Source organism: Rhincodon typus, chromosome 3 (genome assembly GCF_021869965.1).
Source record: "Rhincodon typus isolate 14 chromosome 3, sRhiTyp1.1, whole genome shotgun sequence".
NCBI lineage: Eukaryota > Metazoa > Chordata > Chondrichthyes > Orectolobiformes > Rhincodontidae > Rhincodon > Rhincodon typus.
The window spans coordinates 93043142-93058582 of record NC_063334.1 but is presented as its reverse complement, the minus strand read 5'-3'; the positions used below and the strand labels follow the sequence as shown (position 1 = coordinate 93058582).

Below are 15441 nucleotides of genomic sequence, written 5' to 3'. Positions count from 1 at the left end.
GGAATGATCTGTATCTTGGTATACGTGGCAACAATAAATCAAATCAAATAATTAAAATTAATCCTTTCTCTTGAGACTACACTCCACCGGATTTCCACGACCGCATTCCAGAGCCTACTCACAGGCACAATTCCATCTCTTTCAAAGACAGCTAGCATCACTAAATTAGAACTGAGCCAAGTTTCTCCAAACTCCTAGACTTCTTACATGCACAACGCAAATGCTGCTTTTGGGCTTCCTTAATCATTGCTCCTACTTGCACTGAGCTACTAATGGCTTCCAGCATTTCTTCTGAGCTCTCTTCTATCCAACACAGAGTCAGCAACCTTCATCCATCTCTGTTCTGAGGAAGGGTCACCGGACCGGAAACATTAACTCTGTTTTTTCCCTTCACACATGCTGCCAGACCTGCTGAGCTTTTCCAGCAACTTTGTTTTTGTTCCTGATTTTCAGCATCCACATTTCTTTCGGTTTTTAACCTCCATCCATCTTTTCAGCTTCTCAGGGTTTCTCAGGAATCCTGGCTATCTGGAGACTGCCAACAATAGCAGCTCTGATGCCTGTAGCCTCTTTTCCCTGAATCTAAGCACATCATTGATCAACAACACAGAAGTAGCCTAGACTGCCTCTGACCAACTCACCATGTCCAGTGGGCTCTAATTTTTGTGCCCTCACCAGTCCTGAATCATTTTTATGCCAGTCACCACAACACAGGAAGAGTTGGTGTCCTTGAAATTGCTGGGTTGTTTGGTCTTTTAAAAAAAAAGATCAGAGCACGCATAGCCTATGGACTGTGGTCATGTCAGGAATTGAGGTTCTTAGCCTCCATGGCCATGCCACACTGAAGCACTCACCTAAGTCTCAAAAAATAAAGCAACAGCCAATTCCGACGCTTGGATTGGAGTCGCTTTTAATGCAGGAAATGCCACAGATCAGTTGTGTACGTTTCCAAATAGCAAAAAACAAAATGACCATGTCGTGGTTTTAGAAGGCAGCTCACTAGAGCCCTCTCCAGGTCAATTAAGGATAGGCATTAAACGATGCTCATATCCCACGAATGAAGTAAAACAAAAATATGGTTCTGGTATTTATTGAGAAATTCTCTTGAAGTATCGCTGTGGGGTCTTTGCATCCAATAAGGTAAATGATGGACAATGTAGATTGGCTTCAGTTTAATGTATTATCTGAAAGGTGGCTCTTCTAACAGTGCAGCATTCAGTTCCACACTGAGGGGCCAATATAGATCATGTGCTCAAGACTCCAATGGTGCATCAACACCCAAGCTACTTGGAGGCAAGTGTACTAGAAATAAAGTCAAAGCTAACACCACATATAACTTTGACTACCCTAGTTAAAAATATCAAAGTCACAACGTTAAAAAGGCATAGGTTTATTAAAAGTGAAATATTAATGTCAGAAGTGAAGAGTGTGATTAAAATTATGTTTGCACACTTGACGCTTGAAAATTGCATCAAGATCAATTTAGCCACACTAACCTGAAAAATTCTGGACCTGACTGGGGACAAAATACAGCAGCTATTTATCTTTCACCTTGACTCTATGTCAATCCCACTTCTAAACTGTGTATATGACTTGAAACAAAACAAGGAAAACATTTCAGACACGAACTTCATAAATAATACGAGTACAAAATAAATAAAGTATGATACTTTTGTAAAATATATAAAAATTGAGAAAACAGAAAGACTGTATTTTTCTTTCTTACATACCCCACTTCAAACTGGATCAAGCTGAATATATATGTCAATTTGTACATGAAGAACAAAACATGGTTTTCTTAGAAAAAGTCCTGCAGTCAGTACTGTGAATTGTACATGAAATCACATTTAAACAAACGAAGATATTTAACTGGACAGCTAATAAAGGAAATTGTCTGCACTTACCCAAACATCTGCATGACAAAACCTGGGCTGCAGAATCCACACTGACTTCCATTATAATCAGCCAGTCGCTGTTGTATGGGGTGTAAACCCTTCTTCACAGACCCCAGCGCCTCGATTGTTATAACTTGATGGTTCTTCAATGACAGGAGAGCCCCAACTGGATATAAACACTGCAAAATTCAAAAATTAGCTCAATATGCTCCTTAGATATAAATGCACACTATGCAATTTTCTTTAAAAGAAGTCAAGAGATTTAACATTTACTGTGTATTATTATAAGCTGTATAAATGTTAATGAATATATAGTATAGAAAATGTGCAAATCAGCCAAGTAATAAAGCTTTCAAGCTAATATTTAGGTCTACACTTTTTCATGAATTTAGGATCATTGAGATGAGGAATAAATAGAACCATAGCGTCATGGAAACAGACCCTTCGGTCCACCTCGTCTGCGCCAATCAAGACATCTGATTCCGGTCCACTCCCATTTGCCAGCATTTGGCCAATATCCCTCTAGACCCTTCCTATTTATGTACTCATCCAGATGCCTTTTAAATGTTATAATTGTACCAGTCTCCACCACTTCCTCTGGCAGCTCATTCCATACACACACCATCCTCTGCGTGAAAAAGTTACCCCACAGGTCCTTTTTAAGTCTTTCCCTTCTCAACTTAAACCTATGCCCTCTAGTTTTGGATTCCCTCCAACCAAGGAAAAAGACGTTGATTATTCACCCTTTCCATGTCTCTCATGATTTTATAAACCTCTATGAAGGCAAGCATGCCATATACCTTCTTAATCATCCTGTGGTTTTGGGTGTTTTGAGTACAGCTCTCGTATTACCTTTTGGAAATTGTTTTGGTGGAATTACTGATCTCCTGTTGTTCTAAAGCTGGATGAATATATGCAATTAAATCACAGAATCACCACCTTCTAAAACTGTTACTTAACAAATACTGAGCACTGTAATTGCAATAGATTATGGTTACAACAGTTATTGTTCAACTAAACACAAAACAAAGCATAAAACAAAATGAAGAAAATGTTAGCAAATGGTAGCAGCAACATGAAGGCAGATTATAATCTGAATGGTGATAGATTAGGAAAGGGGGAGGTACAACGAGACTTTCGTGCCTTTGTACATCAGTCACAGAAAGTAAGCATGCAGGTGCAACAGATAATAAAGAAGGCAAACGTTACAATAGAAACAGGAAAGTATAAAACAAAAGCATTGGGGCCCTCTTCTGTTGCTGGGTTAGTGTCCCTACCTGTAGACCAGGCCGCCCAGGTTCAAGTTCCAACTGCTCTAGAGGAGTTTAATAATATCTCTGAGCATGCTGATTAGGAAAATAGGTTAATAAAAAGAGCAGCAGTAGGCCATTTGGCCCTCTGAGCCTGCTGTGCCATTTATGATGATCATGGCACATCACTCAAATCAATAGCTTGTTCCTACTTTTCCCCCATATCCTTTGACCCCTTCAGCCAAGTGCTATATTCAACTCCTTCTTGAAATCATACAATGTTTTGGCCTCAAACATTTTCTTTGGTAGGTAATTCCACAGACTCACCACCCTCTGGGTGAAGAAATTTCTCTTCATTTTAATCTTAAATGGTTTACCCTGTATTCTCAGGCTGTAACTGGTTCTGGACTCCCCGGTCATTGAGAACATTCTTCCTGCATCTACCCTGTTAAAATTTTAAAGACTTCTATAAGACTCACCTGAATTCCAGTGAATATAATCCTAACCAATTCAACCTCTCCTCAAACATCAGTCCTGCCAGCCAAGGAATCAGAGTGGTAAACCTTGCTACACTCCCTCTATAGCAAGAACATCCTTCATCACACAATACACCAGATATAGCCTCACCAAGGCCCTGGATAATTGCAGCAAGACATCCCTGCTCCTGTACAAAGAGACATTGATAGGATGCAGAGCTGGGCTGAGAAGTGGCAGATGGACTTTAACTCTGAAAAGTGTGAGGTGATTCATTTTGGAAGGACAAACTTGAAAGCAGAATACAGGGTTAACGGAAAAGTTCTTGGCAGTGTGGAGGAGCAGAATGATCTTGGGGTTCATGTCCACAATTCCCTGAAAGCTGCCACCCAGGTGGATAGAGTTGTCAAGAAGGCGTATGGTGTGTTAGCTTTCATTAATAGAGGGATTGAGTTCAAGAGCCGTGAAGTTATGCTCCAGCTATACAAAACCCTGGTCCGGCCACATCTGGGGTATTGTGTCCAGTTCTGGTCGCCTCATTACAGGAAAGATGTGGAAGCGTTGGAAAAGGTGCAGAGGAGATTCACCAGGATGTTGCCTGCAATGGAGGGAAGGTCTTATGAAGAAAGGTTGAGAGAGCTAGGGCTTTTCTCTTTAAAATGACGAAGGATGAGAGGTGACTTGATAGAGGTGTACAAAATGATCAGAGGTATAGATAGAGTGGACAGCCAGAGACTTTTTCCTACGGTGGAGGTAGCTATTATGAGGGGGCATAGTTTTAAAGTGAGTGGAGGTAGATATAGGGGAGACGTCAGAGGTAGGTTCTTTACTCAGAGAGTGGTAGGGGCGTGGAATGCATTGCCGGAGAGGGTAATGGAGTCGGCCTCATTAGACGCATTTAAGCGGCTATTAGATAGGCATATGGATGACAGTATAAGGTAGGGATGGAGGTTAGGTAAACCTTAGGTTTAGGGTAAAAGTTCGGCACAACATCGTGGGTCGAAGGGCCTATACTGTGCTGTACTGTTCTATGTTCTATCCTCTCGCTATCAAGACCAACATTCCATTTGCCTTCTTGACTGCCTGCTGCATCTGCTTGCTGACCTTCAGTAACTAGTATGTGAGGACATTTCCCTCTCTCAATTCATAGCCATTCGGATAATAATCTACCTTCCTGCTTTTACCTATAAAGCTGATAACCTCACATGTACCCTCACTATACTGCATTTGTCACACATTTGCCTACTTACTCAGCTTGTCCAAATTGCACTGAAACATCTTTGCCATCTCCTCACAGCTCACCCTCCCACCAGCTTTGGGTCATTTGCAAATTTGTAGATATTACATCTCATTCCCTCACTCAAATCGTAAAATCTACATTATGTGTGTTGGCTTTCATAGCGAGAGGATTCAACAACTGGAGAAGGGATGTCTAGCCGCAAGGGACTTGGTGAGACCTCAGGTAGGTTATTGTGTGCAGTTTTGGTCCCCTTATCTGAGGGAGGATGTTCTGGCTGTGGAGGAAGTGCAATGAAGGTTTACCAGACTGATCTTCCCTCTGTCTAGCCACGTTAGAATTTTATATGTTTCCACGAGATTCCCCCTCATTCTTCTAAACCTCAAAGTACTCTGGGTATATTGAACTAATACTCCAATGTGTTTTCTAAAAGAGGACTGACACAGCCACAATGGCTATGGATATAATTTAAAAGCTGTCAGGATAGGGAGATTGAGGAAATTCCTACCTACCTATGTGAAGGAGCTCCAAACAACATCTCTTTGAAGGGACAGAGAGGCAAGTCAGCACACACTTGACTGAGATCTCTGTGACTACAAAGATAACGAGGCGCTGATGAACTCTGCTCATCAACAAGTAGATTACGTCCCAAACTTCAGAATCATTTTATGTTTCTCCCTTTGAAGAATAGACAAGGACAGGGATTAAAAAGAAACCCTAGAGGGTGTTTGCAATGCCACTTCATCCTCCACTGGCTATGTTTGCCTGGCGAGTCCAAACTGTCAGGAAAAGTGCCTGTCATTTCCACCTGCGGTTATTTCATCTCCTTGACCTCATTGGATTCTCAGAGGCCAGAGGGGATGTTATTACTTTTGACAGATCCAGGTCATTGCTGTAGAACAGACTGATCCCATCCACAGGCAAACAAGGCATGACTCTCGCAATCACTAGTCCCAAGAAAGGGTCACAAGCAGGATTGACCCAGTAAAGTAGAATGGGCATGTACCCTCTTTCAATTCCTTCTAGCAGTACCTTGGCACTGATCAGCAGTCTCTTGTGGGAAGATCATGCCTTTTACCAGCAGTAGAGTTTGGCTGGTCTCGGTGTCCCTGAATATCATGGCAGGCTTGCTTGCCTTCCCCTGGAGAAACGTAGCCATCCTTCCTTCAGAAACAAAGTCCCAGTAACACTCAGGGATTTGTTTAATTTCATTAGATTAGGATCTCTGAGGAGTACCTTAACTTGAATTTGCAGCTACAGTTAAAATGGCCATTCCTGTAGAACCAGCTTAAGTTGTCAGCAGAATCAGGGTGTCATTAGTCAGGGAGCTGCCAACATAATGTCAGCAGTTTGGTGAGCCATGTACAGGACTCCTGGTGACAGTTGGTAGAGTCCTGGGACACCCAATCTTCATGAATCCATGTGTTGATTATTGAAGGGGAGAAAGGGGAGACCTATAGGAGCAGCGGGAAAATCAATGCCAAATGGTTGAAGAAGTCAAAGCTGGGGGAAAAGCTGACCCATGTGTAGAGGTGGGGACAAGGGTGGTGACAGGGAGGAGACCCAAGGTGTATGGAATGGGTATGTAGAATGGCATCAGATGACATGGTAGGTTACAAAGTGGGGGGTGTTTGGTTCTTGACAGTGACAACCATTATGGCTCAGGGGAGCACAGTGAACCAAAATGAGCATCATTAAGGTATATTGGCAGGGTTTAGGGGGTCAGGGAGGACACTTAGCGATGAAAGCCAATCTTTTGGGCCTCTACACTGGGGGATGTGCACAGTTGAGTTGTCAGGCAATGTAAGGTAAAACGGGACCTGGAGGCTATCGGTGGCAGTGGGGGTATTACCTGGTGACTAGGTAGAGCACAGTGATGACTCTATTTACCACAAACTTTGTTCCTTAATGTCACTAGCTATTCAGTGTACACTAACTGCAATTGGAAAATGGCTGGGACAATGCATAGGGCTGGGAACATATAGGAACAAAGTCGGTACTTTGCATCAGTCTTCAGGATGGAAGACACCAGCAACATACCAGGACTTCAAGAAAGTCAGGAGGCAGAGGTGAGTGTAGTGGCCATCACTGAGGAGAAGGCGCTGGGGAAGCTGAAAAGTTTGAAGGCGGACAAATCACATGGACCAGATGGACTAGACTCCAGAGTTCTGAGGGAGATAGGTTAGGACATTGTGGAGACATTGATGATGATCTTTCAGGAATCACTGGAGTCAGGGAGAGTCCCAAAATACTGGAAAATGTCTAATGTAACACCCCTGTTTAAGAAGGGAGGGAAGCAGAAGGTAGGTTAGTATAGGTCAGTTAGTCTGACGTGAGTCATTAGTAAGATCTTAAGAGTTCATTACTTGAAGGTGCATAGTAAAATGGGGTTGAGTCACTCCAGCTTCATCAAGGGGAGGTCTTGCCTGATCAATCTGTCAGAATTATTTGAGGAGGTAATGAGCAAGTTAGACAAACGACAGCCATTGGACATTATCTATTTAGATTTGCAGAAGGCCTTTGAACCTCAACTGTTCATGTTATGCATTAACACTGTAGGCAAAGGAACTGAGGGCATTGTGTTAAGTTTGCAGATGGTACAAAGATAGGTGGAGGGGTGAGTAAGTGTTGAGGAAGAAGGAAGGCTGCCCAAGGACTTAGACAGGCTAGGAGAGTGGACAAAGAAATAGCAAATGAAATGCAGTTTGGACGTATGTGAGATTATGTACTTTAGTAGGAAGAACTGAGATGTACAATATTTTCTAAATAGGGAAAGACTTTACAAATCTGAAGAACAAAGGGACTTCACTTGGCAGTTAGGAAGGAAAGTACAATGTTAAGATTATTTCATAAGGACTAGAATACGATTGTAGAGATGTTGTATAAAGCTCTGGTCAGACTGAATTTGGAATATTGTGGGCAGTTTTGGGCCCCATATCTAAGGAACGATGTACTGGCATTGGAGACTGTCCAAAAGAGGTTTACAAGAATGATTGAAGAGATGAAGGGCTTATCATATGAGGAGCAATTGAGGATTCTAGGTCTGTACTCGATGGAATTTAGAAGGATGAGGTGGGAGTCTCGTTGAAATTTACAGAATACTGACAGGGCTTGAAGAAAGTGGATGTGAAGAGGATGTTTCCATTAGTAGGAGAGACTAAGATTTGAGGCACAGCTTCAAATTGAAGGGACAAGCTTTTAGAACCGAGATAAGGTGGAATTTCTTCAGTCAGAAAGTGGTGAGTTTATGTCACACATTGCCACAGAGGTCTGTGAATGCCAAGTCATTGAGTGTACTTAAGACAGAGATAAGTAATGAAATAACTGCACAGAGGCCAGTATCCCATCTCCAAGTCACCCTTTATTTACATGTGCACAATACACTGGCTGTGGCCGGCCAGCTCGGGGTCAGTGCTCAACTGAGGAGATTCTAATTTCCTGTTTGTATCTGTCAGCCGAGGCTCCCTGACTGGTCCAGGTTAACAACCCCAATCAAGGATTTTATAGTCACTGAGATCCACCTGTTTCAAATCACAACATCCCTACGCTGCCCCACACCCACCAAGTCAGGGAATGTATGCCTGTTCTTCCTCTTATAGCTTCTCCTGGGTCATTTTCACTCCAGGTCCAGTTCCTCTGCCTCGGACCCAGACATGTGCAGCGTGTACCGGACCATAGCCCACCTCTTGCACCCAGAGCATTTCGGGAGAACTTCTTCCTCCTCTTCCAGTGGTAACAGTATCAAGGCCACATCCATCTTGGACTCTGATGTTTCCTTGAAGCTAGATAGAGGGGGAGAACCCTGGTTTCTGACCAGCCTTCTGGCTGTTCTGAGGGACCAGGTATGTTTTGTACCTGCCCCATTTGCAAGGTAACAGCTTTCAGGTGATCCACATGTTTGCTCAAGACCACCTCATCCACCCAAACTTTGTACATCAAGGGACCTGATCTTGCATCGACCTGACCTTGTACCCATGCCAGACCACTTCCATGATTCCGGTGCCAAACCTCATCCCCTACACTAAATTATCTCCCTTGCTTAGAGGAGCCATGTGGCTGGCATTGGTGTTCCTGCTGCTATTTCACTCTCCCCCGCAAGCTCTGGGAATATCAGGGTTAACCTGGTGCGGAGTCTTCTCCCCATCAGCAACTCTTCTGGAGCTACCCCTGTTGTTGTGTGTGGGGTGGTCCTATAATTGAACAGGAACCAGGACAGTTTGGCACCGAATGAAGCTGTGGGCTATTTCTTTAAGCCTGTCTTCAATGTTTGGACCTCTCTTTCCGCCAGATCATTGGACGACTGATGGTATGGTGCTGTCTGAACATGCCAAATACCACACAACTTTAGGAAATACTCAAATTCCCTGCTGGTAAAAAATGTCCATTTGTCCGTGATCTATACTTCTGGGAGTCCATGTATCACAAGCGATGCTCACAGCTTTTCAATTGTCATCCCTGAGCTTGGCGAATGAACTCTATGCATGTCCAACCACTTTGAATGGGCATTTACAATGGCCAGGATCATTGAGCCCATGAAAGGACCAGCATAGTAGACGTGCAACCAAGTCCATGATTCACCCGGCCATTCCTACGAAAGTGGGGCGCTGCCTGTGGCAATTTTTGCACTGTTGGCAGTCTGGGCATTGACCCACCAATGCAGCAAGGTTGACATCTAATCCTGGCCATCAGACATAATTTCTTGCCAACATCTTCATTTTGGACAACTCCTGGATGACCCTGGTGGAGTTCAGCCAGAATATGGCGGCACCCTTTACTTGGGACAATCACTATGTCTGCCCAGAGTAATATGCCATCCTTTATGGTGATCTGGTTTCCCGAGTCCAGAAATATTTCAGCCTTGGTTGTAATGGCCCTTCTGCTGCCCCCATCACCACCAAATGTTTTAGTTTGCCAGGACAGCACCTTCCAATGTCCACGGTTGGATATTGTCAGAGGTGACTACTTCCATTGAGATACCCTGCAGTTCCCATGCTCCACTTGCCACATTTTCTAATGCCAAAGCCAGTTGTAGTGCCTGTTTGAGATCCAGTTGGGCTTCAGCCAGTAGGCGCTTTTGCATGGTTATGCCATTAATCCCACATACAAAAGAGTCTCACAAAGGGTTAAACCAAAGTTACATGCCTCTGCCAGTTGTCTTAAGCTCATCAAAAGTCCTGATATGGATTCCCCTGGTTCTCAAACTGCCAAATAAAATGAACAGCATCTCAGAATGACAGGAGATTTGGGGTCATAATATTCCTTAGCCAAATCCATAAACTCTTGAAAGGTTTTAATATTTGGTGCCTCTGGGAAAGTTAAGCCCCTAATAACCAAAAATTCTGCAGGTCTGCAAGCAGTCAGAAGGGTTACTCATTGCGTTTCATCTGCCCCAATGTTGTTTACCCAGAAAACATATCACATTCTTTCCACATACTGGGCCCAGTCTTCAACAGTATGATTGAACAAGTCAAGCTTCCCAACTAAAAGTATGTCACCAGAAATGCTTACACTAACTCAAAGATGACTGACATGAGTGAATGTTCTTCAGCCACGTTTTCTCCCATCACTGCTGAAATAACTACACAGAGGCCGGTATCCTGTCACCAAATTACCCTTTATTTACACGTGCACAGTACAACTCAGTGTCAGTCCCTGAAATCAGGAGACTTTCTGAATCCCCTGTTTATATCTGTCAGCCAGGGCTCCCTGATTGGCCCAGGTTAACAACTCCAATCAAGAATTTCAGAGTCAATGAGACCCACTAGGTTCCAATCACTACTGATAGGTTCTTGAATAGAAAGGGGACTAAGTGCTACAGGAGAAGGCAGAAGAATGGAGTTGAGAAACATATTATCCATGATCAAATAGCAGAGCAAACTCTATGAGCCAAATGGCCTGATTCTGCTTGGATATCCAATGGCTTTATGGTCTAAATACAGTGGATGTCCACAGAGACTTCAGGATCCAGGTGTATAGATCTTTCAAACAGGAGCAGAAAATAATTAAGAAGGCTAATAAAATAGCTTTATGGATTGGAGTACAAGGATAGACAAGACACGCTGCAGTTATACAAAACACTGTGTAGTCCTGTGAGTAGATCTGGGCACCACACATCAGGAAGGATATATTGGCCTTGGAGAGAGTAAAACACAAGTTTACAAGAATGTACCTGAACTTTAGGGGTTAAAGTATGAGGAGAAGAGAGGGGAATCCCTGGAAGCAGGCCTGTTGGCCATCGAGTCCAAACTGATCCTCCAAAAAGCATCCCACCCAGAACCAACAACCCCTCCATCCCTATACTCCCCATGGCTAATCCACCTAACCTACATATCCCTGGACATTATGGGTAATTTAGCACAGCCAATCCATCTAACCTGCACATTTTTGGACTGTGGGAGGAAACTGGAGCACCCAGAGTAAACCCACGCAGACACGGGGAGAACATGTAAACTCCACACAGACAGTCTTCCAAGGGTGGAATCAAACTTGGGTCCTTGGTGCTATGAGGCAGCAGTGCTAACCACTGAGCTACTAGGAGAGGCCTGTTTTCTCTAGAATTTAGATGGTTAAGGGGTGATCTTATAAAAATTCATCAAGATATTAACAGCAAAAGGCAAGATAGATAAACTATTTCTGCTAGTTGAGGATTCTATGGGGGCATAGTCTGAGAATTAGGGCCAGACGATTCAGGAGAGATATTAGGAAGCACTTCTACACACAAAGAGGGGCAAATGTTTGGAACTCTCTTCCACAAATGGGAGTGAATAGTAGATCAGTTGTTAATTTTAAATCTGAGGTAGATAAAACATTAAGCAAAGGTATTAAGAGATATAGGTCAAAGGCTGGTAAATGGAGTTAGGTAACAAATCAGCCATGAACTCACCATATGGTGAAACAGGCTTGAAGGGGCTGAATAACCTACACCTGCTCCTACGTTCCACTGGAAATTTGAATATGATGAATAATGAGTTTTCAGTCCTGGTCACTTTGAAATGTTGTCTCTGTAAAAGCTTCCAAGTCATATCTATCCATTTTTATTTGTGTTGTAAATTCATCTATCTTGTTACAAATGTGTGCATTCAGATAAAGAACATTAAGCTTTCACTTAAGCTTTGACTCTCTCTAATTTTAACTCCTACTGCACTCTGATAATATTTTCCGCCCAGTCCTGTCCTACTTTGATTATCGTTCCCCTCTTCACCACACCGCCCTGCATCTCTGCTCGCTCATGTTTATTTTGATATTTTAAACTTCCCTTCTATGTTACCCTCCCACCCTACTGCCCTCTCTATGACCTGGTTATTACAATTCACTAGGTCACTAGTCCCAGCATGGTTCAAGTGAAGCCCATTCCATTGGAACAGTATTCTTTCCCCAGGACTAGTGCTTCATGAATTGGAACCGATTTCTCACACAGCAATCTTTTAGTCCAGCATTTGCTTCTTTATTCTTATTTCCGTACATCAATTTCCATTACGTGAATGCTTATTCCGTAGTAATTAGGACTAAAGTTGAACTGCTGTGTCACAGCTTGAAAGTGTCAAAAAAAAGTTTCAATCTCTGTCTCATGGAATCATACATCATAGAACAAGCCCTTCAGTCCATTGAGTCTGCATTGACAATAAACTACTCTAAATCAATACTAGCCCCACTTTCCAGCACATGCCTTTTGATCATGATTCAATTCCAGCATTTAGGAGGAGACAGAGTCTTTTTGTCTGGCTCCTAGCTAGTTGACTTCTAGCATGTAGAATGAGTGAATATCTTTACATACAACATAGGATTGTTCTTTGACTGTGACCTTCATAGTATGCCAGCACGCAAACAGAAATGTTCAGTCCCACAAGTATACTCCGGTAGAGTTGAAATTGGCTTTTTAATCCCTGTTCTTGTGTATTTTTCAAGAGGAAATCACAAAATGTGTCTGTAGTTTGGGCCATAATCTGCAGGGGGTGGCTTCCTCTTGAGGGTGTTGTCAGCTCCTCATTGCTTTTGTAGCACAAGATTTGACAGTCCAGTCTGTTTGAGGTTTCTTTGATACCATTAGGTGTTAAATCCCATTGGTCCCACCCAGCATTTTCCTGAATTTACCCATGTAGTTATTTTGGTTCTGTAGCCATTCTCTTGTTTAGAAAAGACATTTGGATTTGAGGGCCAAAAACATCAGTACTATTATGGGGTTCAAACACATTGTTTTTACAAGGGTGAAAGCATAATTCCAATTTATTTACAATTCCATGCGTACAAATAATCACAATAATGCAAAAGACACAGACAGACAATAAAATTAGAATAATTAAATTGAACTTATCTTTAGAATTGGTTTTTGTGATTCTAGTAAGTGATAGATATGTGGATATAACTGTCAGGTTTGCACTATGGCAGTCCTGCCCAAGCGAGATATAATGTGAACTTCAGTTCATTCTTGGAGCTCAGAGGTCCAGTTAAAACTAAGGTAATTGAAGAATTTCTCATGACTTCACAGTCCATAGTAGTCTAAAGTTAGTACTTCAATTATTCATGATTTATTCCAGAGAATGCTAATGATTGGATGTATTTATAGAGTTGAAGAGTTGTTTATAGAGTTAACAATTGTACCAGCCTCTGCCACTCCTCTGGCAGTACATTCCATACACGCACCACTTCTGCATGAAAAAGTTGCTGCTTAGGTCCCTTTTAAATCTTTCCCCTCTCATCTTGAAACTATGCCGTCTAGTTTTGGACTCCTCCACTCTGGGGAAAAAACCTTGGCTATTCACTCTATCCATGCCCCTCACGATTTTATAAACCTCAGCCTCCAATGCTCCAGGGAAAATTGTCCCAGTCTATTCAGCATCTCCCTATGGCTCAAACCCTCTGATTCTGCCAACATCCTTGTAAATCGTTTCTGAACCCTTTCGTGATTAACAACATCTTTCCTATAGCAGGGAGACCAGAACTGCACACAATATTCCAACAGTGGCTTAACCAATGTCCTGTACAGGCACAACATGATCTCCCAACTCTTATACTCAATGCACTGACCAATAAAGGCACAGGTACCAAATGCCTTCTCCACTAGACCTTCATTTCAGAGTTAAGATCAGCAAATGCAACTTCTATGGCACTTTTAATTGTAACAAAGCCTTACTAAACAAAGCATAGAAATCTCCATATTTGTCATAATATTGTCACACCTACGTTTTCTCTGTACATTTACAAAGATCAGCTTTCTGCAAACATAATTTTTAGATAAAGAAAGTCAATTTGCTGTGTTCCTGCTAACACAATCAATGACCAAGTCAAGATGGCAGTGGTGGAGTAACAGCGTTCAGGCTCCTAGGCCTGGGGCTCATCCTCTTCCATCTGCTTTTTTTTTTTCTCTTTTTATTTTTGCCTTTTCTTCTTTAAAGTCTTTTGTTTTACCTTTTGCTTGCGTGGGATAGTGGACTGAGGCAGTGGTGGCAATAATGCCAGGACAAGATGGATGCGGCTCTACACAGGCCCAGAGTCTCCCATTGAGCGAAGAACAGGACCCAGGCTTAATGCCTGGTCCAGATTCACAGGCTGAGCCGAGGCTCCAGGTTTGTGGCTAGACCTGATGCATAATGGTGGAGGTGGTGATGGCAGCCAGTTTGGTCCGAGCATAGGAGCAGGCAGCATCAGTGGCAGTTACTTCAGCAAGATTGGCACTGTTGTGGCAGTGGGCAGGAACTTGAGGTAGCGGGGTGGAGGCTCAGAGTTGAGTGTTCCAAAGACCACTTAACTTTGTTAAATTAAGACTATAAGATTAACATTCCTGCTTTATGTTTCTGGCAATGAGATGGTGGCTGCAGCATTGGCAGAGATGGTGAGGGTGATCTGGACCTTTCCTTTCCTTTTGGCTCTGTTTCTTTTATTTCTTATTTTTGCTTTTTTTTTATTCTGGTTATTGTATTGAAAGATGGTGCCGGAGAGTGGCAACTGTGTACACTTTTCATTGTACTCCTGTACTCGAGTACACGTGACAATGAAATCTAATTCTAAATATTTTAATTTGTTGAGAATAACTCTATGATCTTTGATCAACATTCTAGTGCTGCCATTGATCAGAAGCTGAATGGACCAGCCATATAAATACTGTGGCTAGAAGAATGGATGTGAGGCTAGGAATCCTACAGTGAGTAACGACCCCTGACTCCCCTAAACCTGTCCACCAACTACAAGGCACAGTTGGGAGTGTGATGCAATACTCCCACTTGCCTGGATATATGCAGCTCCAATGACAGTTAAGAAATTTGACACCATCCAGGACAAATAAACCTGCTTGATTCACATCGTGCCCACAAGCCTTCAGTCCCTCCACTGCTGATGCTGATAACAGCAGAGTCTACCATTTACAAGATGCACTACAGTAATGCATCAAGGCGCCGTCCAAACCCAGCTCCGCTACCATCGAGAAGAACAATGAGATCAGATGAAACACAACCACCTCCCCCAGGTATCCATCCAGCCACTCACTGTGCTGACTTGGAAATACATCACAATTCCTACAAAATACTGGAATTCCCTCCCTAACTGCATTGTAGGTTACCTACATGAAATGGGCATTAGCAGTTCAACAGGG

General features: G+C 42.8%; 1 protein-coding gene across 1 annotated transcript in view; it reads right to left on the bottom strand.

The window, feature by feature from the left end:
* Positions 1–15441, bottom strand: part of LOC109936268 (xanthine dehydrogenase-like) — a 116350-nt gene that overhangs the window by 86797 nt on the left and 14112 nt on the right. The window contains exon 4 of the mRNA XM_048595100.1: positions 1905–2074. Coding sequence (XP_048451057.1) covers positions 1905–2074 — 170 coding nt within the window. The remainder of the gene's footprint in view (positions 1–1904; positions 2075–15441) is intronic.